General features: G+C 33.0%; 1 protein-coding gene across 2 annotated transcripts in view; it reads right to left on the bottom strand.

The window, feature by feature from the left end:
- Window positions 1-2169: 2169 nt before the first annotated feature.
- Window positions 2170-26010, bottom strand: part of LOC116338199 (fasciclin-3) — a 51862-nt gene continuing 28021 nt past the window's right edge. The window contains exons 3-10 of one of the 2 annotated variants that reach the window (XM_031763313.1): window positions 17816-17963; window positions 17647-17704; window positions 16183-16257; window positions 16040-16100; window positions 11495-11628; window positions 6983-7105; window positions 6326-6524; window positions 2170-3684 (exon numbers count right to left, since the gene is read on the bottom strand). In XM_031763313.1, the coding sequence (XP_031619173.1) occupies window positions 3539-3684; window positions 6326-6524; window positions 6983-7105; window positions 11495-11628; window positions 16040-16100; window positions 16183-16257; window positions 17647-17704; window positions 17816-17963 (944 nt within the window). In that variant the 3' untranslated portion in view covers window positions 2170-3538. The remainder of the gene's footprint in view (window positions 3685-6325; window positions 6525-6982; window positions 7106-11494; window positions 11629-16039; window positions 16101-16182; window positions 16258-17646; window positions 17705-17815; window positions 17964-26010) is intronic. The other variant, XM_031763315.1, reaches the window with a different exon arrangement.

Below are 26010 nucleotides of genomic sequence, written 5' to 3'. Positions count from 1 at the left end.
TTATCGCTGAAGTTGATCAATGTAGAACAGAACAAATCCCGTTTTCCCGCCCGTGTTCGATTTCATGCTTTTTGAAATGGGTAAATGAGAATTTATGAGTTTTCTTTTTTTGCTTTTAAAATTGCAAAATGCACTCAAATGATTAATTTTGATTCGTATCACACGGTTTTTTTATCCGCTACATTTCGAAAGTTTCAAGCTATTGAGATTGGACTAAACAAAAATTAACATATATATACTATATAAAGTTTAAAATGCCGAAGTGCTATTGCATTTGAATTTACTTTATGACTGTCTTACGCATTTCTCCCATTGTGCTCTCGCTTTTTTGTCGTCGTCACCAGAACCTTTTTCACTGACGGTTCAGGGGCATGATTCAATTTTTTTTATCAAACTCAAAGTGATACAAATGCAAAAACAGGGGCAAACACATTCCAAAATCATAATGTTTGATATTTACTCTCATGTGGCCAGTGAAAAGACGAAACAACGACAAAGACGAAGAATAAGAAGAAAACTCCAGCGCACCCGACAAAAATATGATGCTAGATCATTTTTATTATTTTAACTTTGGCTGTTATCATCAACGAATAAATAAGTAATACCAAACACTGCCAAATTTCCCAATGGAAACGAAATTTTTTTCCACTGTATATGTATATTTTGTTGCTATAATATTATTCTGTTTTTTTTGTTGTTTGCCAAAAGAGATGATGTAGATATCATTTTATTTACTTAAAGTTGCTGAAAGAAATATGGTATGTATATGTTTGAGTGATAAAACTCCCAAAAATGCGTGTGAAGCTTTCCATTAACTTAATTTGCATGCATCCACAGCCGTACAACTGGCTTGGTGTTCAGAAAGCGCGACAATGACTACGGTACGAGAGGATGTTGATTTGAATTTTACATCACAAAGAAGTGTGATAAAATTGAGTTTATTTCATCATCATGAGACTGCCCGTGGTGAAAAGAACCGAGACACACACACACACATACACAGAGAGAGAGAGAGAGAGAAGGAGAGAGAGTGAGGGAGAGAGTATTGTGTGACTATCAATCAAATCTCGACCACCGTTTCGCACATCGATAACTGTTTGAAATTGAAATGACAACTGAATTGCAGCGAAAAATACAATTTTTATAGTCAAATGACTGAAGCTAAACCAATATTTCATCATTAGATCCCGCCCACCAACATATGGAATTTATTATCCAATGTTTATATGATTTTTGTTACATTGAAATGCAGTCCAGCAAGGACTTTGGACGTTTGAAATGCAAATAATATAACCACGCAACACCAGTGAAATGAATTCCGATGAATTTGATTTCCGACAAGCCATCACTATTCACAGCTACATTTCAGTCCCATTACAATAAAAGTCGTTTAATGCAAACTGATACCGATCAAATTGATGTTACCAGCATGACATACACACATTCACGTAACTTACATTCATTTGAACCGCACCATTTTTCAGACCACCAAAATAAATATCCGTTATAATCCGAAACACGATGGCATATACTACCTAATAATAAAGTCCACGGTCACTTGTCCGCATTATTATAAATGAATAGACATTTTAACACTCGTTTGTTTTGCATTTCAGTGAAATATGCATCAAATAGACAATGCATTTGTGTGGCGCTGCATTTATTTTCAATATACATTTATAGCCAGATGGATGCCAAAATAATTTCATCCATATTGTGTGCGAAGAAAGCGTTTTGAAATTTATTTTTGAAAATTGTCGGTTTGTTTTTATTTTCAATGTAATGAATTGAATCAGTTCCGTTGACAGAATTGCATAAATGTAATGCCACTTTTCACTTCTATATCTCTCTGCTTGCCCATCTCTCTTTGTTTCTTTCTTCTCTCTCTCTCTCTCTCTCTCTCTCTCTCTCTCGTGCTATCTATCTGCTTCTTTCTCTCTTTTTTGCTCAATTTCTTTTTCCTTAACTCTATTTTCTCTTTATTTCTTTCTTGCGATATTTTTCGTTCTCTTTTTTACTCTGTATCTCTGTGAAAAGTATCTCGATTTTTCAAACTTCAAAATGCCTGTGTTCCGTTCCAAAAAAGATTAAGTACTTTCTTCATTTACTTACCTTTGCCGGAATCCGTAATATCCGTTCTAACGAAACCTAAAAAAAAGTCCCATTGTATCGATTTTTCGGAAGAAATACATTTATTTATTTGATGTGATTATTTTGAAAACAATTACTTGTTTATATTTGTTCTATTTCATTATCTTGTTAGTGTTTGATAGTTCATTTTTCGATTAATATACTATATTTTGACTCTGGGTTATTAACATTCGTACCAAGTGCAAGTGTTTACCAGTAATATTTCCAAACAAAAAAATATTTCAGAATTTCAATAAAATCGAAATTATTTCGATTCGAAAAAAAAAACTTACTTAAGAAGAAAATCCTGAATAACTGAAAAGGTGTACTTGCGTGGGATAGTATTTGTACCCAGCTACTTGCACATAAACTATTCCATTTGTATAATTTTCCATTAATATTGGTAAATGTTATGACTTCTTCGGCTTATGATTATTTATAGTTCCTCTCTAATGTTAGTGGCTGACACTAATGAATCGCTATTTATTCAAGCATGAAAAATGCTTGATTGGAGTGTTTATTGCAATCGGAAACAGAATATATATGCATGGACATCTATTAATTGTTGTAATCAACAACAAACGAAAGTTATTAATAGCAAGTGTAGGGATGATTTCCCAATAGAAACATTTAAATAAAAAATCGGGGATATACGGATTTGCAAATTGTATTTGGAAGAGTTTACATTATTGGGTATCAGTAGTGAAGTCGATAATTTTAGGAAAAAAAACGGTTGTCTTAGAAAAAAGATTTCATCTTGATTATACACTATGTTTTAAATCAAATAAACATTCGATTGTGCTCAGAGTAACTTGTTGTTCTTAAATTTATCATAAACTAAAATCAATTCAATTCGAAATATAACTATGGTGAGATTTGGTGCTCACGAAATGGATACATAAAAGGGTGATCTTCTGAGGGTTTCCATTAGCTTTAATAAGAATAGGTGTTTTTTCTAATATTTCGCGTCGAAAGACATTGCTTAAAGTTAAACAGTGATTCATTTTATATACAATATCACTCATCGTGACGTTTGACATTCATATTTATATGTATTTATATACACGATTTGATTATATTTCATGTCGTTAGTGACATTTTTCATTTTGCACGATAATTTATTTTCACTACAATTCATTATAGTTAATATCCTAGGTTTTTGTTTCATCTGCATAGAATTTCAATATAAACTCAAAAAGCATGTGGTATTTCGAAAATAGAGGGAAGCAAATCCATGCTGCCCAAGACTTACACATCAAATAATCAAGATGTTTCAACCGTGACTTTTCGATAAATTCAAATAAAGAAAGTTTACAAAAAAAAAAATGAAACGAAATAAAAAATGCCATTTTAGTTGTTGTTGAATGGTAGTTCTTAGTTCTCGGGCCGTGACATGACACATACCACATCACGTTTTTATAGCTGTCAGTTGATCGTAATTTGCGATGCGATGTAAGAGTAATGCTGCCAAAATTAACAGACATTTCATGTGTAAACAATCGCAATGAGAAATTGTGTGTCCTGAATTTCCGGCGCTTAATGAATCTACATCTCCTAAAAAACACGCGGACAAAAAATACACAAAAAGAACGATTTTTTTTTTTTAATGTTGAAATATTTTCTGAAGAAGAAAAACAGTTGTAAAAATCATATGTAAACTGAATTCAGCACTTTTTTTCGGTCGGTTGTAAAATGTGTTTGGTTAATTGGCTGAGATAGTGTATGGTGGCATGCTTGAACGCTCGATGAATGGACCATTTGATATTTGCTGTTCTTTATCATACCGAACAAACAGCGAGAGTCAACGGAAACGGAATTTTGATTTTGAAATGTTCAACATACGACCATATTTGCAAATAGATCTCAAGCATCGTGAATAAATCTCTTGCAAGTTCCGGTTTTCATCATTTGTTGATATAATCTATGCTTTTAATTTTCAGCAATGGACACAGAGAGCGACAAAAAAGGCAAGCAGGCAAAAATAGCTTTAGATTGAGGTTTATGTTTTATGAAAAGGCAACCGAATACATGACCTCAGAATATTATCGAATTTCAAAAATTGTAAGTCGGGACATCCGTGATAGAAATTATTCATGACGATGTCCCAAAACATGTTTAGCGAGACTGTTTTATTTTTTGTGCACTGGTGTTAAGTGTTCTTTTTTGCCACTCGATGTGTACAAAAATGTTTATGTGTAACTGGTAGAACTGTGTCGGTTTATCTGACAAACATTAGATTCATTTTCGCTGGATATGGTTTTGTGTTGGAAAATTATTCATCCCTTCGTGGCTCGTATTTCATATTAGTGTAATAAATTTGAAATTCTCAGACATTTTATGCGACCATTTTTAAATCCATTTTTATGAATAATGCACCAGTTTTGAAGTTGTGAATTTTTGCGTGTTTGCAAACATTGAACGCTTTTGATAAAACATTCGGGGTCGAAAATCAAATAATTTTTACACAGATTCTTTGTATACATTCAAATCAACATTTGAACGCTTTTGGCACAGATCTGTTTTTCAAAGCATTCGGGGAAAATGTGGAGGGTATTTGTAAAGAACATTTTCACATTCATTTTCATCAATCGCTGGGTACAGTTTTTTTTTTAATTTTGGTCATCATATTTTTTTTTTTTCAAACTTTGGTCACTACATTTTTCGCAAGCAACATCATGATTGGTCGCAACAAATCATAAATATTTTGTCGCTTAAAATGAGGCGTGGAAAGCGTTTGTTCATTAAGTTGAATTCCGTAAACTAAACAGCAATAAAATTGAAAATTTCCCCATGTTATCAAATGTATTTTATCGAATTGAAAGGAATTTTGTTGTTGGTGCCAATCCAAACAAGTTGTCCTTAATGATGATTTCTTCGTATTTCTCAAACTGCCGTTTATACGGTTCAAATGTGGCTAAGAAATATTGGTTCGCATTAACAATACAACACATGTGAATGTTATCGGGTGCTCATCATGGAGAAGCCGTTGAAGAAATATGTGTTTATTTCTATATTTTCCAATATTGACAAGGAGCGTGTCACACGGTAATAATGCGTGTGATTGGACGAAATATATTTGATTCAAACACACAATCGCTCTTCTTCGTTCGTTTCTTACTTTGAACCAGAAATGGTAACGTTAGTGTTGTAACGATGTTTCATTTCATTTGAAAAACTATATTTTACATTCTTTGTGTTGGTTAAAGTCGTTTCCGGTGAATACTTGCTTGCTGAATTTGTTCTACTTAATTTTTTTTTGCGTTCGGTGGCTCATACTGGCATGAAACGTAATTTATTTGGGCAAGCGATGAATGGTGTTTTCAGTACTTATATCACTGCCATACGTCAACACGGCATTAGCAATCAAATCAACTACCGTCGCGTCACACATAAATCTACTTACCAACTCGGGTATTTTACACATATGTCATGCATGCGATAAAATTTATTTCTCTATAAATGTAATCGTCGTGTAAGAGCATTACATGCTCTTTGGCTTGTTTCAGTTTTTTTTTCTCGCCTTCTTCACATAAGTTCCATTTCATTTGACAAACAATGGAAATACGACGGAACAAATGTGATAGACACAAACCATAAACAAAATGACACTATGCACCATTATTTCTGTGATTTTTCTTACTTTTATACGAATTATTCACACCTATCGGAGCTTGCACTATAAAGTAGTCAACATTTCTCACAAACGGTAAATACCACGCGATGATGAACGCTTATCGCCGCACTGATTTGTTCACAGGAAGTGCATTGCATATGTCATTTGATTAAACAATTCTTTCAGCACATTTATTTTCCATGCATTCTGGAAACTTTACTTCCTTCATTCTGGAAGATTCTTATTTTCATTGTCGACCTGAGAATGTGCTGTATTTATTGCTTCGTTTAACGCTTGTGTATTTGCTACTAAAGTATTGGATCGGACGTTACGCGGATCATATATGGGTACAGGTGGGTGTAAGACAGGATAAGGCGAAAGTTGAGTATTCTTTCAGAAAGGTCGTTTTGTGGATTGATGATAAATGTGTCCATTTACGATCCGGAGTCCAGACTTAGACCCTGTTCTAGGCCCATGGTCCACCGTGCACGACAGCAAATATATACCATTGTATTTTTCGTGGAGAACCAAAGTGCCAAAATTCGAATTTTATATTCAAAGGGAAAAAAATCAACTTCTTACCTTTAATGTGTGTTAAGTGTGAATCTTTTTTGTCATAAAAATCACCATAATTATAATTGTACGGATCATACGGAATGCTATTGTGCACTATATTATTATTATTAGTAGCAGGTGTGTGCACTGGTTTAGGCCGTTCTTGTTCTATAACCTTCTCGGTTTTTTGTGAATAAAGGTCGTGTATTTGCGACGTGCAGCGAATCTGAAAATGGATAAAAAATAATGGCATTAAAGGGTGTTTGTATAATGTTATTCTAACGTACATGTTTATTTGTCAAATTCGAATTCAATTCAAATGTACGCAAATAATCACGATACTTTTCTTGTATGTAATCTAAAGTGGGAATGGTAAAGTCATTCAAAATCTTCTTCACAGTGGGAGTTGGAACAAATTTAACAATATAGTAGTTCCAAAGTGCTTAAGGCACTGTGTTTTTTGTGTTTTTTCTTCATCTTATTTCATTTGCTTACTCTCTGGCATGTAAGAATGTTCCGGGTCTTATTTAAAGTTGGCCACACCAACGTGATGCCAACGAAAATGAGCAAGTGATTTTGTTTTCGAAACTATTTCGATGAAATTTAATTTAATTAAACTTATCAAGAAGCAATAAGAAGATGAAAATGACAAAAGCAAAACGGAGTGGAAAAATCGTTGCTTACCTTGAGTTTGTTGTTGAGAAAATGTTGTTGTGTAATCACGAATTGTATACCAGTCAAACTCGTTTCCAGATCGGTTTTGTGGTCTCTCATGATACGATAAGTTCGAACATTCAACGGATTTGGCTGGCAAAATAATGTAAAGAACATAAGACGATTACTAAATTATTATTATTAGAAATACTTTTCAAAACAGTTTTAGTTCCTCTCTTGTCACACGGCATTGCTGACATGGCGTTGCTGTTGAAGTGCGAACACGAAAACGAACGTGCAAAGACGAACACACTCACAAATATGTCGGCACAATGACACACGACTGCTAATAATAACATTTATTCAATCATGCAGCTTTCCAATCATGAAAAGCAGGCTTTGCTTTCTAATTAATTTGGATCATGGACTGCATAAGAAATTGCCGTCGAAAAGCCTTGGCTGATGCCAACTTTTTTTTTTGAACGAATATTTTAGTAGTCTTAACAGTTTTGAACAACAAAACATCCTTTGGCGTTGGTATGGTAACTTCCGAATTATTTTGTGAACTTATTATTTTGATTGTTATTATTGTAAATTGAGCCAATCTATTTTTACTCAACTTAATTAAACCGATATGAATAAAAACCATTCTATGTTTATTGGCAAAAGTCCATACCAACCAATCTCTTACGGAAAAACGATGAAAATTGTTGTATGCAATAGATGATTATGATTTAGTTATTGTGATAAATACCTAAAGCAACAAAATATTGCAAACTATTTGGAAGCCGATTTGTATACGGTTTTTTCTGTTAGTCGAAGTTTTTTTTTTCAATTCTAATTGGTTCATATGTAATTTATAATAATTAATATTATATTTAAAAAAAAGTCATTAGAATGGCAAAAAATCACAATATTGGTAAACATTCATGGTAATACATAATCGATACACAGGAAATGTTAATTCTTTCACCATCAACAATTTTCATATTTAATATGCTAAAATTCACACTGTTTAAATTACACATAATGTCCATTAAATCGTCAGCTACTTTGTAACCTAAATAAATATCATGCATACGTCCATTTATTGGAAGAAGTAAACTCTCACACCGGACGAACAACATTTTGTAATTAAACAATAAAATGCTTTCTTGTGGAAAATTATTTCAAATTTCTTATGCAACTGCAAAGGAGAATCTTAACAGACTTAAATTGTATTTAAAAAAATAGCCTTCGAGAAACTTTTTGGTTTGACTTGACATGAAACATAGCCATCTTTTATGAATGCAAAATTCAAGAAATAATTAATCATTCAAAACCATCTTCCTCAAGGCTTATTCTACATATTTAACCCATTGTCTACGGCAAACTTTTTTTCCCTTAGTATTTAATGAAATAGACATTGTCTCATAGGCAAATTACTCTAGTGCCATATCATAATGGTTAGGGCAAAATATGATTTAAAGAAATTATATCACACAGCAATTGTAATTAAATTAAAATCAATGATAGTTAGTAAATTTTATTATATCGATGCCATTGAGTATTTTGAAAGACAGACTGACCTGTCGAGTTTTTCGAAGTTGATGCAAGCACAAAACTTAGAAAAGCATTTTAGTATTACAATAACATCTCTTGCCGATATTTGTTCTTAAACAAAATTGTTATCTATTCTTAACGAAGAGAAGAATGAGAAGAAGAAAAATAAAAAAAAAAGAAGACGAATAAACCGAGTAATAGGGGGTATATATAAAATACTGAAGCACAATATAACTAATGAAAATCTTAAGGGCATGAAAAAGAGTTGCATAATTTTTGAATATTTCTTAATATTTGAATGTCGACAAAAATTATACATATATATTTATTCTGATTTGATGCCATCTTATATGTTGGAAAAATGCGATTTGAATATATTTGTGTGTGTAAGAAAATGCTTGTTGCATTTAAATGCGAATGTGTGTCTTGTAAAATAAATGATATCGTCAAAGACGTTTAAACTGTCTGCAAAATAAGCTTGAAATAGCGTTGCATAGCAATGAAAGTTCGTCGAAACTGGAATCCACGACAAAAAAATGTCTTTACTGAGCAGAAGAACTTTATTTATATTTATATATATGCTAGTAAAAAAAAGTCAAACAATAAATAAAGCTACGTCAAAGAATACATGCTATATGTGGTGCTATATGCTACAGTCCATGGTGCGTGACACAATGAAAATCAATGTATGTTCATATGTTTTACACAAAAATCTTGTTGAAAATATCCAAAACAAAGAAAATTGTCGTAGACAATCATATAGTTGCATATGTATGAGTATGTAAAACTCTTGACATTCATTTATTTTATTTACTTAATCATATCTTTAATAAGAAGAAGACGACGAAGACCGAAGAGAAATGCAATGTTTTTCGCAGTCGGTAGTTTCTACTGAAATGGCCAAAGTTTATATAGATCTTCGAATGACTTTCGTACAGTTTATAAACAGCATATAAATTATCAGTTGAAACCCTTTTGCCAAAATTTATTGCTTTTATCTCAATTTTGAACGAAGCAATACAAATCTGAACGTAATAAAATAATGTATTCCGACTAAGAAGTGAGTTGCTTTTCTGGCTGTGACTAATATAAAGTTGTTGTAAGAAGGAGAGAAAATAATTGATTTTAGCTCGATTACAACATTTAAACTATACAGACGCATCACATCCTTATTCCCATGTTTCTGGATGTGAATCGGAAATTGTGCTCTATCATACACACCACTTCCATTTGAATACATTTTCATTCCGCTTATTAAATTTAGTTTCTAAGGATTTCAATTCCGTAAATGCTTGCGATATGATATTCAATCGAGCAATCTGTATTTATTAAGTGACAATTAATCATCATAAATCCATGTTGCATTCCCATCGGCCCATCGAGTTTTAATAAATTCAACAGCTGTTGAAAAAAATATTACGGCCCATCTGGATTTAGTGTTTGGATGTATTTCAAATGACGTAATTTAGTCCACGGTCATCCATTTTTCAAATACTACAAAACAGATACGTTCAATTTTTTCTTTTTTATTCTCGATAGATTTGCACTTCTTTCGAAACGAAAAGCAGATGTGCGATGCCGACAATTTTAATAAAGAGATAATTACGCTAGGAAAATTGATTATGCAAATTGGTTATAGCACGATGTTATATACGCACCCGCCACGATGGATGGTGGTGACGACGATGCGATGGGATAGATAAAAGTAAATGTTTCTCACAATTTTGTCCCTGCTTTGATTTTTTCCCTTATGGCACACGGCTAATAAAAACAAGAATTAACTCTAAAGCGAGTTTTTCGACCACACAAATAATCAACATAATCTTAGTCATTTTTAGGGTTTGTTATTGAAATAATGTTAACCTTTCAATTTTACATAAGTTTTTGATCAAAAGATTGAAGATATTTTTTGCCAATATATTTTCATCGCACTCCTTTTCGGACTATTTAGTCCTTATTTCAGAAATCACTTAACGTAGCTTCCTAAGAATCCAACTTGGTTCAAAATTTTCCGAAAAATCTTGACAGGTCTCAAAATTTGAACGGAAAAGTGAAGACGATTTTTAGGTCTTCAATTCCAAAATGTCATTCTCTCTCGTATAAACTTTCCCACGGTCGAAATTGAAGGTCATTTTACATTCCAAAATTATTTTGGAGTAGAAATTTCCAAAAGTGAGAAGGAATAATCTGACTCCTTGAACCCCTCCTTAGAAGGTATGTCGCTTAATTGTTCATCATGACGGAAATATATAAAGTCAATGCTTCGGTGTCAATTGACGCATGTCTAATCTCTGTTGTTAATAACCTAAAGTGCAAATGTGAAAACCAGAGCATGAAATCGCACTTGTGAACTAACGCAGCATTTCATAGCGCAGTATTTCAGAGAAGCGTAGTGTTCTTTCCACGAAACACTCCTGAGTTCATGTTAGTATGCAGATCACATGAATGCAAAGAACGTTTGTCACACTAACACATTCATAGCTAGGAGCCGCTCCCAGAAACCGCTCTCTTGATTAGTGTAAATTTCATGCCCTGTAAAAAACTCCACCTCAATAAATCTTTTTTTTAGCAACTTTGATCTTTGCGTTAGATTCAATATTGGCCGAGCCAATTTAAAGGATAAAATCGCTTTCGGCGAATTTTAGTTATACAAAGTGTTGATTTATTTTAAAACCTAATTTCGTTACATTTTCTTTGCCGTAAGTCCAAAGTTGTGAATTCAACAACGTATCCGTGTTTCATTTATTACATTTAATATCAGTACTATGTTTGCGACTTTTGTGTCTAACTCCGTTGAAATCTCTTGTTAACAGATTATGCCTCGGATATTAGCATCGTTTACATAAGATTTGTGTAGCAAAGTTTATTTTTCATGCAACAGGCGGTGCGAGGCCTTCAAAAACATAAATTAAACCAGTTTCAACGCCGTAATTTTAATGAACCGAACCACCGACCATAGTTCTTTTTTACTCTTCGCTTTTATAAACATGCTGAACTTACCGGAATATCGTTTATATACCACGTGAGATTAGCAGCTGGTTTTGAATTTTTCGACGTACAATTGGCTCTTAAGCTGTCTCCAATTCTATAGCGTGGCTTAATACCATGCACGATTGGCCGATGTTCGGGAGTATCTGGAAAAGTTGATTAAAAAATTGTTAATCATACTGAAAAACTAAGGTTTTCTCATTGCATAAAGTATATGTAAGTGCATCTTTTTTCAATAAAAAAAGTTCAAAATAAACTAACGAAATAAAACATATAAGGAAGTGTCCAGTCATACAAAAACGGGAATCAACTTTTCAATGGATGCACCTGTTTAGAATTATTTGTTGTAAATATACAATGGTCGATGTCAAATGTGTGATTCTTTTGGAATCACGTGCGAACTGTTAAGAGTTCAAGGCTTCCATGTGCTGAAACTTTCTCCATTCAGTTAACACATTTTACCTTTTTAAATGCATAAAATGCCTTCTATATCATTTCTCTTGAAATGTGTTTTTCGAAAACATGTGCAAAGTTTGAGCGAGCGGAAATTTTATATATTTACAGATTTATCGTGAAAATGTTGCTTATAACGAAAAGATAAACGACATCAAATTGATCTAAATTTCAGCATTTGCATATGTAAAATTCGTTTGCGGTAAGGATGACATCCGCTTTGGGGATGGAATAAGCATAAATGCAAAGTATATATGGCCATCCGTATAAAATATAAACGCTTGAAAAAAGTTGGATTTAAATGGGTTCGCAAAAATGACAGATTTTACTTTCGATTTTGCCAAAATGTGTGATCGCAAATTATGCAACTCAACGGCTTGTATTCATTTTAAACCAACACTTAGTAGACTGAGAGATGTTCGACGCATTCAATATATGAAACATACGAACGGATACAGATAATAATGAAAATATTTCGTATGCGAGCCGTTTCAAGAGCCCCTACTGCACTGTACCAAACAGAAAATAAGAATTTTTGCAAAAAAAATTTTTTTTTTGAAAATTATGAGATTCTGCAACGAAAGCCGTGCACCATAACAAAGGCATTTCAGACAATATATTTAGCTGCCGTCATCTGGATATTTCAGCTCATCTGGATGCCGTCAGCAGATGATGCGAAGTGAAAGAAAACAATAGGAGGGATTGTTATAGTAATACCAGTATATAACAAGCTTATATACCTATAACAATCACTTCTATTGTTTTCACTTTGTATCATCTGCTGACGATATCCAGATGAGCTGTAATATCCAGATGACGACAGCTAAATATACTGTCTGAGGCATTTGCAAATAGTTGCACGAGTGAGAATGTGTACAGTGTACACACATACACGGTATATATAATATGTGTGTAAGTCCAACGGATAAACAAAATATAAATGCATTAATTATGTGAAGTTTAGAGTTCGTGGAAGTGTGTAGCGGTTGTGCCGTTTTAATTTTTCGCTTTGGCATACACAAAATTCGCTATGTCAATTGGGATGCATACGACCAACCGACAAAACCACAGAGTTGTTAGTAGCATACTTTCTCCTCTTCCAACAACCGATAGTTTTTTTTTTGTTTACATTTTCTCCGGGCTTTCTCCTTTGCACCCTTTGATTGTTGCGGGGCCATGTCTCTTCGAAAAACCAGCACCGATAAAGCTATGACGTTTTTGGATATTTTTGTTGGTGGAAACATAATGTTTTCCATGCGGCAAGGATTGTTTTTGGCTCGGTTACTTTGTTTTATAGTTGCGGTTTTATACAAATTTACATGGACCGTTTTATATTTCCGTCTTGTGTGTGTGTGTGGATGGTATGTCTACACCGACTCTCTATGCATTATCGACTTACAAGGACAACGATCACGGCAACGAGTGGGAGGGGGAGAGCAACGACGGTGTGTGTGTGTGTGTGTGCATGGTGAAATGAAAACAGTCGTGCTGAACACAAACACAGAAGAAAATCCAAAATTTTCAATGGCCACATATTGCTATCTTTTACCATCTCTTTTAGTATCTCTAAAACTCTTCGCTACTTGTGATCGCATCATATTTCCCACTCATATGAATAATGTATATATGTGAAATAGATGTTATAGTTATTGTTGTTGTTGCTGCACTTCGGACTTGTGTGAATAAAACAATTTATGGCGTATTTAAAACTCGGTTCGGTTGTAAACTTTTTCTTTCCATTAACATTAACACCGAAATATTTATTTTAATTTATAGCAGCGAAAGCATAATGAATATGTGTTGGTTTTTGCTTTGTTGGCTTCTTCGAATATATGCCAAATATTTTTCAAATGTTCTTTCGACGTATTTTTTACGTACCAAAACTGGCGTAAATATTTCTCATATTGGAATTCATTTTCTTGCATAGAAAAAAAGAAAGAGTGGAAGAGAAATTGAGCAAACAAGAGATCACGAGAGAGAGAGAGAGAGAGAGATGGAAGGAGGAAGGCAGAGAGAGAGAAATCGAGAGAATATTAATAGAGATATTTGCACGTATACATACAACGATAAAAATGATGACGGTGATGTTTCCGTTTTTGGTCTGTTTCAAGTACATTTCAATTTATGTATTTTGTGATTATTATGTTCGCAACACGGAATTATGAACGGAATATGGAAATGTGCAAATATTTCTCTGATTCGTTCTATATTCTATCATTTTCGGAACGGAAAAAATTGTTCTTTTATTAAAATAACCTTATTTTACACAAAGCTGTTCTAATATTTTAAATATAAAGATGGATAGAAAGAGCGGGAGCGGTGGAGAAAAAAAAAATGGGTGACAGAACAGCAGAAAATGCTGCTGTACTATATGCATTCAATGCATTTTGTTGCACTTTAGCCATTTGTCGCCAAGCATAAAAAAAATTGATTTTGAATACGAAAACAAAACACTACCGAATGAAAAGACAGTAAACAATTGCTCAAAAATGGAGAGATAGAAAGGGAACGATGTCGATAAAATTCGTTCGAAAAATAAGTTCTGTTCCAGATTGCTTCTTCAGTTTTCTGTATCTCTTGGATTGTGGAAAAAAGCATCCGAGCGCAAAATTCAATAATGTGCATACAATTTCTTCAATTTTCTGTATCTGCGTTTTGACGCGTTTCACTTTTCTTTTTCTCATTTAACATTTTTATCAAGCTGCCTCGTGTTTATTCTTTTTTTTTTCGCATTGACTCACAGGAAGAATATCCATAAAACTGAATGTTTTTTTTTGTGGTAGACAAAAAGGACAGAAAAAAAAAGAAAATGACGTGAAAAAACGAAATACGAGAAAATATTGCATACTCCAATACGTTATTATTTTGGAGAAGCAAAATAAACTTAACTGCAAAAGTTGGGAAATACATTTGCATGTCGTATCTTGGTTGTGTCTTCGGTGAGTATTTCTTTTTCCTCTCGTTTTCTCTCTCTCTCTATTCTATTCTTTCCATCGCTTCTTCTTTCAATTGCAGCAACAAAATGCTCGTCATAACAATTGAAACAAAAAAAAAAGTTTCATTCAAGTTTTGTTAGATTTTACAGTATGTGAAATGGGGAGGTTACGAATATTTGGTGGACGTGCTCAGGTAAGGCGAAGAAGAACCGAAAAAAAAAGAACGAGCACTGAAACTTGAAGAAGATTTTTTGATTTTTCAATTCACCGCTTTTGTTGCCCGTGACACTATAATACAATGAAATATTTATTTTTATTGTTTCACAGTGGGACGTTGAATCACAAAGAAATACACAAGTTGAGACGCTTTCACAAACAGACCGAAAGGACACACGAGAAAGGAAAAAAAAACGACGAAAACAACTGAAATCAACTTAAAGTCGAAAATAAAATTATTCAATGCAATGGTTTGGTTACAACTCAAAAGATTACAACTACCTGAACGATCTTTGGAAAGCTTTTCAATTATAAATAGTTTCATTCAAAGTGCTATTGTTTTGTATGTATGTCCCATTTAAAAAAAAAACTCGATTTTACATAAAATATTATAATTGCGAATCGCAATCGAATCAAATATAAAAACACAATCACTCAAAAATATTTGAGACTCGAAAAATGCAGATTATTTACGTAGATGTGTGTGTGTCACACTAACTGAATGCACATTGTACAAGTTTCTTCAGAGCACCAGAAGAACGATGAAGTTTGTGTTTCTTTTTCTCGTTACTTTAAATCAGATTTATATTGAATATTAAAGGAGACGTCTGTATTTGTGGTTATTACATTTGAGAAAACGTCGCCGTTCTGATAGAAAATGGACTGCATCGAAAATTCAATTAAGTCGATTTTTCAGTTTGGATTGTCTTCGGAGGAAAATCTGTGCCATAAAAAAGAAGAACTACTTTTCTTTTATCAGTTGCACTATATTCAAAGTTTTGCTACCACCAAAAATACTAAAAACTTTTTTTGGGGGAATTTCCGTTTGCCTGTTTTTCATTTGTAATAATGGGACAAAAATTTGCAAAGTTTCTTATCGATGACGACGTTAAATTGATCATATGATTTCAATCCAGACAGAAAATATAGTGAAATTTTTGTTAACACTCACCCACCACCTCTAACGCTTCGGTCGCAATCTCTGTGTGAAAAGATGGCGCATCAGCAGAGACCTATAAGACATATAAAATTTAGTAATTTTTTAGTGTACATTTATTTGTGCAGTGCGACTGTATAGACTATAGATAGACCAACCTCGCAACTATATTTTCCTGATGCGCTTGGTTGCACATGAGACAGTGAGACTTGACTTTCATTCGATGCGGAACGCTGTAATGACACGTATTCATTTCATTTTATTCATTAAAAATACTTGGAGAAAAACATGGTGGAAGAATAATGACAAAGCGACAAGACATGCAAATTAACGAACAATTCAAACAAAATTATATTTAATTTGCGACAAGAAAAGCGTTTAATAACAATAATTTCTTATTGAATGATTTAATTTTCTGGCGGTGAAATAACTGTCGAATTTTCAAAACTTTTTCAAGCGTTTAATGAATGGTAGATTTCATTTTAATGAACTATAATAAACATTGAAATGGATACACATTTTTATTTCCTCAGCGAGTAAAAAATATTTAAAATTATAATATAATTGATTTTATTAATGAATATGTTGCACTCTTATATATTGCTATGAAAAGCAGTCTCTGTTTCACATTTGATTCCCTTGTTCTTTGGAATGCCAAAATTTAACCATTTCGTTTTTTTTTTTTAATTTTTACAGCTAATTTTTTAAAACATTGACTTTTTCTGAAAACAAAAAAAATCGTTTATACTAAAATAGGAATTTCATTAACATGGAGATTTTAAGTAAAAATGTAATTTCTGGAAATTCTAGACTACCGAAATGAAATCTAGCTAATCTAGGTCGTCTACTCAAAAGCGGCTTATTTCACGTTCTGAATCCGTGTTAAAATGTGTAAAAATGTTGAAATGAATTTATCAATTTTTTTCGTGTCGGTATGGGGAGACTGTCAGTCGCGGACTCTGTTGCAGCCTCTGCAATCCACTAGTTCTGAACATGGCATTAAACGTGTAAGTTCACACATAACAAAAACTGGCACATAGATTATTCATATTTGTGATTTTGCTTGTTTCTATTGTTGACCATGTATCTTCCCGATGAAAAATGAATTGCTTTCGAAACGAAAGAATGTAATGGAACACTTTTTCTCTTATCAATATAAGCGAGTACAACATATGTTATAAATCCACTGAAACTTTGCCGAAGAATGAATTATGTTTTTCCTGTAAACACTACCTAAAATCCATTTATGACTATAACAATTTCAGTAGGAAAAGTCAGTTTTATCAAAACTTTGTTAAGTAAGTGCATCAAAACCTTTAAAATGGTACTTTAACATTTTAGACCTTTTTTAGCACACACTTTTAATGTTAACTATTATCGATGGAAGGTAATCGAAACTTAGACTATAAACTGTTTTATCAACACACACACACATGCTGCGACGACCTCAATTTTAAACTGATTGTTTATGTAAAGTATATATTTTCACAACTATTGATTTAGAATAAAAGCCAAATTATCGATAAATTATTATTTTTGAATGTTCCCAAAAAGTACCTTCTACACACACACATACTACTTTATCAATGTTTCCATTTTATAATGTTATTATTAATACATACCAATACATTAATGCCATTCACCGTAAATGTTTTCATTGCTGGATTCTCTTTTGGCGTGCTGGTATAAACAAGAAAAAAAGCAACGAATACAGATTGAACGCATTAAATTTGATCATTGTTAGAGGCTAGAGGGAAGAAAGAAAAAAATGGCCAAATCGATTTAACTTACTATCGATAGAATTCTCTCCGTCCCTTGTACCATTTCACAGCATAAAGCGTATCACCTTCCAAATCGTACAAGCAATGCAAACGTGCGGTATCGCCTCTCTTTACAGCCGCTGGCACGAAAACTTCAACATCACGCAGAGCGGTCGCTACTGGGAAAATGGATTGGAAAATAAAAAGCGAATAAATATAACCGACATACAATGTGAACGAACAAACGAAAACGAACGAAAAAAAAAATTGGAAAGCAAAACTGTGGGCATAACAATGACAAGAGTAAATTGATTATCATAATTTATTTGCAATTAGATTAAATTGTTTCCGCTTTTTTCCACAATTACTCTCGTTAGTTATCTGCTATTCAATGACATAGACCGAATATGTTCAAAATTGAACACAACATGCTGTCAATAGATACTTCTATTTTGTATTAACAGAAAAAAACACCGTTTCACCAACCACAATCTATTTGTTGCAAAGGAAAACTCTCGCAGAAATTACTTCGATAACTAGGCGGTATTGTTAGCAATTTTTTTTGGTCCTGAAACATAGTCAATTTTTTCACTCCATTAAGTGGTAGATCATTTAAAATATATGCACAGGATGAAAAAAATGTACGTAATGGAATTCAGAGATGAGTGTTTTAGACACTTTTATTTTGGAAAAATCCCGATTGGTGCATTTCTTGACCGACAAAAACAATCATTTCAATGACATTTTTCGATTAGTTTCAAGTCACCATGCTCAGTGCCACGTTGACATCAAAGCTCTTTGAGGATTTAATGGAGAAAATTGAAAGTTCGTCTCGGGAAAATTCAAAATAGCGACTCAAAAATTGATAACGGGGATGGAACTATTTTGGTCTGAATCTCTAGCAAATCTAAAGAATCTCGCAAAAGCTTAAGAGGTTCCGTTCTCCGATTTTTTAGAGGGGGCAAATCGGAACCCTCAGAAGCTCTATCAACACTTTTGTCCAGTGCTCTTATTGATGATGCTCTTTCAAAATGTACTTTTAATAAATGCTTAAATATAATATAAGTTCCTTTCTAGGATGTGTAGTGTGTACCTTCCTAGTGTGAGTCTGCATAGGGTAGGTTAAAAAGTATACGGAATAAGTCGAATGGTTAGCTTTGCCATCATCTTTTGCCTTGATATAATTTCGTGATGATCGAAGTGAAAATTTTAAATTATCACAGATGATAAACGCCCATAAAGTGGTTTACTTTTTGGGCTACACTCAGTTCTGCATATTGAAATGATCAAATAAAAAAAAATATTCTTATTAAATCAGCTGACAAGCTTTTCATTTGAATATTTGTGTATGAAAATTGCCATTATCACCGCATTTTATCCACATGAAAAATATTGCGAAACGGTTTTATGTTTGTTTAGATATTATTCGTCGAATTGTCTCAACAAACATTTTTATTACGAATATCAAAATCGTATGCCGACAATTCTAAAGGTTATTCAAATTGTATGCAGCAAAGTTTGACACGTCGTTCACAAAAGAATGTGTATATGTTTTGTCAGTTCTTTTGTGAAAACGGAAAAAAACACTGAATAAAAGTGAAAAGTGCCGTTAAATCAGTTCAATAAGAATAATAAAAATCATCGTTTCTGCATTTCAAAGCACATTCCATGAAGCGAGCACAAACATATATATCAGAAAAATGATGAAAATATTTTATTAGCATCGTTATGCCGCAAAGAAAAATGCAAAAGATAGAAAATAATTTTTTATTATATTATTGTATGAATAGAATGCGTAGCTTTAAAAGGTTTCCACGTTTGAAATGATTATGTAGCGACGGTAGCTCAAATGCCGCAGAGCACAGCAAGAGTACATATCAAAAAGATTTATTACCATAACAAATCTCAGTGTCGTTCGCTTGCATTTGTAGACACTTATAACGAACACTTGAACACAAAACACACAGACCGAGATGCATGTATATATCCAACACACATTTTACACATCGACTAAAAGGTGTAAATATCCAGCGGTGAAATCTCTCTACTTTTCTCCGTGGGATATTTTCATATTGAAGTCCCACTGTTGGAGTCAAACTCTGAAGCACCACCGAACGGAATAGAATTACGAAATATATAAACGACTTCATTCAAAAAGACACATGAATTACTTGATTTTCGCTTTTTTCTATATTTTCTTGTGTGATTTTTTTCGTAAGTCTGATGTCGTGCACCTTCTTATTCGATAACTTGCCGACACTTTTATTTTAATGTGCTTACAGCGCAGCTCCATATCTTATATTGTTTTCGAACGTTTAAACCACTTCTTTAAAAGACACGAATAAATACATTTTTAATGAAATTAATAGAAAATCAGTGATTTACTTCGTACAACCAACACAACAGTTTTTGACAGATGTTTTAAAGCCAATTTTAGGTTGGTTTTTTGATATTCTAACTTTGAACACTGCTCTTCGGTTTTATGTGCTCATCACAACGAATTTGTGCATCATTTTTCAACCGTTTATGTTATTATATTTTTGAGATTATTAAATAAATATTGTTATTGGATTTTATGGAACTTTGATCATCTCAACATCTGAGACGCAATCTAAAGTATGTAAAAAGTCACATTCTTACCACACGAGAAAAAAATGTATCGCAAAATTACAAAATTCGTTGAAAAAATTTCTTGGAAATCATTCTAAATGAGACCATTTTTTCATCAAATTCCAACGAATTTCAACTTTTCGACGGGTAAAAAATATTTTCATAATCGAATAGTGAAGCATTCAATTTGAAGATAATAAAACCGATGCGTTATGAATAAATCAAGTGTTTATTGTAAGTTCAAAATGTATTGCGCGATTTTTTCAATAGCCAACTTTTTGGTTGGTAATTCGCATAGGTAACGAGTTGAAATCAGTATCGACTATAGTCGAAATTCATTGATGGTATTAATATATTTGAAAACGTAAACTTTTCAATTCCATTTGCTTATGGTGTACATTTTTGGGTCTTTATTATACGGTGATGGTGTCGTTAGATGTTTTTAACTGGCAATTGAATGTTCGTGTACAGACAAGCGAATTGCACGTGACAAAAGTGTTTTTCGTACGAATTCAGTAACAATCTTTCCGAATTTATCGCGACCGGCAAGCGAAAAGCCAACAACGATGTACAAATTAGAATTGAAAACAAGTAGAGAGTGAATGCGGCAGCAACACGAAAAAAAAGCGCGTACCTTGAACTCAATGTAGCTAATTGCTATAATCTAAATCAATTTTCTTAATTCTGTCAGGTTATAAAATGTGTATTTGTGTTAACATCGTACACACAATTAACTAATTTAATTGTTACGTGCTTTGAATTTTTAATGCTTTGTATTGCGTTTTCATGAAATCCATTTTCCTATGAATTTTCCAACCCCTTGGTTCCGCCGTCTACGCCAGCCGCATCACTCTCTCGTTCCCATTGTACTTGTGAACACGAATTCCATTCACTAATTTGGAATTGCACACCCCGAACCGGAAAAGAGCAATGTAGCAATGAAAAATTACGCAGTTCGAAGTTTTCAAGCTTTGTTCATTGTGCAAGTAAATAAATAATTTGTGACTGCAGAACTTGCGACTGTAAAATAAAGCCATATTCACGGAGAGAAAATAGATGAATGAGAGGGAATGAATCGGAAAGCCGATAAGTACAGATTTTCCCGTTTTTTTTTTTCGCTTGCGTCATTTCATTTCATAAAAGAGTACTCCTTTCATCTTATAGACATTCATTTCAGTTGGCAAGTCAGCCTTAAACTCTCATTACATATTATTGTTAAGTCACAACAATTTTATGAGCATGCATTTAGCACAATGCTAAAAAACATGAGCAGAGACGATTATTAGTTGTTCATAAGTGTTTTGCATTCAAGTTATATGAATATGAAACGAAAGACTGCACATTTTTTTCTTATAAATATTTAATTTTTCCATGCGTGTACAATGGTAGAAAGCGTAAATGAGTTTTGTCATCATATCCCGCATCCCGTCGCATCCAACAATGTGAAATAATAGGCCAACATTTGTCATGGCTTTTCAACCGCAAGAGCAATTAAGTGCTACTCAATAAAATATTGCGGTTTTGTATGATCTGCGAATATCGAACGCATATTTCACACTCAATGTACCAATGTTTAAAGCATTTCCGATACGAGTGTAGACAGAAAAAGATGCCTGTGGCAAACGATTTTTTTTTCAATTTGATATTATGGCCGGATATAATAAAATAAATGCAACACTAACGAATGCGCATCAACGCTCGAAATGAAATTGAAAAACTATTAATGAATGGTTAAAAACAAATGTTCAAACCCATTGAATATTTGCTTTTCAAATCCAGCGATTTAATTTAATATTGTTTTACACTATTTTGGATTACCTTTTTCAAGTTTTCTAATATACATGGGAAACACAATTTCCGTTTGTATGCCGAATACAGGAATGTAAATACTTTCAGCGAGAATATTTTAACCAAATTGAAATTTATCAAAAATTAAATTTAAATAGGTAAGTGTACACGGTTGTGTACAAATGTTGGGCGGTAATTAAAAAGTGGCCATAAAAATCGCTATATTAGTAATATCGAAATAAATATATTGTGTTTTCGTATTTTCACCAAAATCCTGGCGATCCGATTTTTTTCTGTCTCCACTGTTGCACATCGAGTGGAAACAGTTAGAAGCGGCCAAATCTATTTCAGGGATAAATAATTGAACTTCGTGAACTAGCGCCAGAGTATTTGGATCAAACATGGGCACGATCGGTTAGTAAAGGTGTGCCAATTACGGACGAACGCCCAATTAGTCGGGAGTTAATCTATCAGACGAGATTTTTCTCTTCTCTTTTGAAAAACAATTCACATTCAATAAGTGTCGTTCTATATTGTGTGAATTTGTCTTCAATTTTCTTGTCCACCCGGGAACTTCGAATGATTTCAGGGGGCATATACCTCCTGTACTCATGTATGATTTGGATACATTATTATTGTTGACCTCTTCATATCGGCGAACGACGACTTTTAACGAAACAATTTTAATTTTTTGTTTGTGAATGCTTTCTAGAAGCGAAGCAAAATAAATGTGGAGAAACGTTTAAAAACCATAAAAGTTTCACATAATGAAAAAACTTTTTGATTTTATGACGGTGCTGGAAAAAAATGTTCGTTTATAATCGGTTCTTTTTTCTCTTGAAAACATTGCAATTGAATGGTCTCAGTATTTTATATTATTATTAAAAACATGACATTCGTACTTTCAATAGAGACCAATAGCTTTGGACGGTAAAAATAGAACATATTAGAATTTGAACGTCTGTCACGCTGGGCAAGTGTGTTCGTTTATTTAGTAGAATCGGGCGAATTGTTTTTCCTGAGAGTCGTGATACGCCATTAGTGAGAGCCTTTCACAAAAAATACCATTGCCAACAAATGGATATCATGCGATTCAAGTCAATGTTGTTTAAATCGTGTGTCGCGCTCATCAAATGTATTCAAATTTTCGGTTCCAAGTATTTTACTTAAAATCATTTGACTTTTTGACACGTTGTCCCGGAGCAACGCTGACAAGTTGGCACTGTCTCTGTTTTTTCGTCTCACTAATATAATGGTTAATCGCACTAAAGAATTGACAAACCAATTTAGTAGAGTATCGTACTTGAAAACTTTAAATAAGACATGAAGAGACTTGTAATCAAAAAGAGAAGCTGCATGAGCAAACATTTCTCAAAAAAAAAACATGATTGCAGATAAATCCGCGTGTGATGTGACTATCAAATAAAAATGTTATAAATAAAACTGAAAATAAAATGCTTCTGAATCAATTCATACAGATCAATTGCAATTCAAAATAATAATGTTATTCATCATTCAATGCGCGACCCCTCAATGCACATTGCTTATGGAATATGCCAATACAAATATATTTCTAATGGTTATCGATCACCATCACATTGCAAATAGAGTGAAATTTTCCATTTATATGTATCGTCGTTTGTGTATTTTATGAGCGTGAAATTGAACGAAAAAAAAAATGAGCAGTTCGCTGTTTCAATCGTTCGATGAAAATATCACGGAAAATAGCAAAATCAATTTATAGTAAAAAAAAATATTTTGAACTTTCAATACCAAAAAAATACGACGCGCAATAAATTCAAACAGACACATCAGATGTGATGAGAAATTTTATTAAACGAGAACGAGAGAAAAAACAGAATTCGAAACGGCAAAATTCGTCCAACATACAGAAATGTATCGGTCGTCGGAATGCGAACGAACGTTTATTACATACATGAAATGACAAATAATAAAATGTTGTGTCCCCGTTTGTTTAATTGAATCAATTTTTGTTAATAATATTCAAAAAGGCAAGAGGGCTTATGTTTGGGGACGCAAAAGGCAATAGTTTACCGTTTTGATTCTTTATAAAATCATTGGATTTATTTAAAAAAAAAAAATCACATTTATGTAAAAAATTACCCGCGAGCGCACACAGCAATGTTGGAATGCAAAAGAATTTTTAATGAAAGAATAATATTTGCGTCCATGGATTCGCATTGAATCAAATTGCATTTATTATATTTCAATAATATTTGGTTTTAATTAGATTCGATTGCACGTTTACGGAACATTTATTTCGATTCCAAAATTATTCAAATTAAATATGAACGCAGACCGGTGTGTAAGCGTCGAACTCTTTACACTTTTCACCATAAAAAAAATTGCGATCATCATACGTTAATGATAACGGCATCGATAAGAGAACATGCTTACATACGAATGATCGCGATTCATGTGTTGTGAATTCACTTCAAATCATTGCTACCATGTTTATTTCTTCGATGAGATATAAAAGTGGAAAGTGAAAGAGAATCGTGTATTCTTCGTTTTCGAATAAAAGAAACTGAAAATGTTTTTGTTTCGAGGGAAAAACAAATAGAAATTAATGCATAAAACATGATTAAATACCAGAATTGAATACTGAATTCCGTTCGAAAGTGCTCATAAGAAATTCATTGTGAATGGAATCATGTATTCATGCCGCGCACACACACCCATACATATTTTGGTCTCTCGAATTATTTTGAATCAAGAATCATTGAGCAAGTATAAGCGTATACAAATGCTTATTTGATGAATCGTTTCGTAAAATGTTCATATTTTGCATTGTGAAAATTCCAGAAGGTAAATTCTAATTCAATGAATGCATCTAAATGCGATTTGATGAACCGAAAATATAGCTATAAATGTCTATAATTTGATTTGCGTTGAAAATTCGTATGTGTAAGTGGGGGCGTGAGAGAGAGAAAGAGAAAGAGAATGCCTATACATAAAATCAATGAAAATGTGTGTGTGTGTGGCTATTATTCAATATGCTGAGATTTTGTGAGTTTAATCAAATCTACTTTGGTTGATTTATCTTGCCCGTAGCTCTTTCAATTTGAATATGGATTAGATGGTTGGTAATCTCTTGAAGGACTAATGAAGTAAACAATTTTTACCAAGATTTTTTTTTTAAATGCTGTGCATGCATTTTTATTATTGTTTTCCGAAAAACTAAAAACTAGCACGAAATATGCGAATGTTCTCTCATTGCATTTTAACATATATATGTCATTTAAAACATATGCGAGAATTCAAATAACAAATAGGATTATCGAATTGAATTTCGAGGTGCAAATAAATAGCATTCAAGGTTTAATTAACTTGCTTATTGCATCCATTTGCCAATTTAGCTGGTATTGAGTACAAATATTTGCTTTGGGCGAACGATTTCGGTCCACAATTCGTGTTTGCCCATCGCAATGCATGAAATAAATTACAATCGGATTGACATTGAATAAGTATTCGATGTTTTTGTCAGCAATAATCAGGTCGTGGGATCGCTCTTCGTTTTCATACCACAATGTGCCGCTCACATCCATGCGCTTTCACACTTGGGGTGAACTACTTTTGGGTGACAGCATTACCACCATTACCGGCTTACTGCACTGAAATACGAAACTTTCGATTCGAATTGTGTTTGTTATTCTCATCAATAGTCGATAAATATGTATTTATTTAAGTCCCTAGTCAACTGACTGTGTGAATTATGTATGCAAGAGCATAAAATAGCACACAAACACGGGCGCGCGCACGCTCTCGCACACTGAGTTTCTAATACATAATTATTATGGATATTAT

The sequence above is a fragment of the Contarinia nasturtii genome, unplaced genomic scaffold (assembly GCF_009176525.2).
Source record: "Contarinia nasturtii isolate CC-2019 unplaced genomic scaffold, AAFC_CNas_1.1 Cnas_scaffold_350, whole genome shotgun sequence".
Taxonomy (NCBI): Eukaryota; Metazoa; Arthropoda; class Insecta; order Diptera; family Cecidomyiidae; genus Contarinia; species Contarinia nasturtii.
The sequence above is the reverse complement of the archived record's forward strand: the minus strand, read 5'-3'. Positions and strand labels throughout refer to the sequence as shown.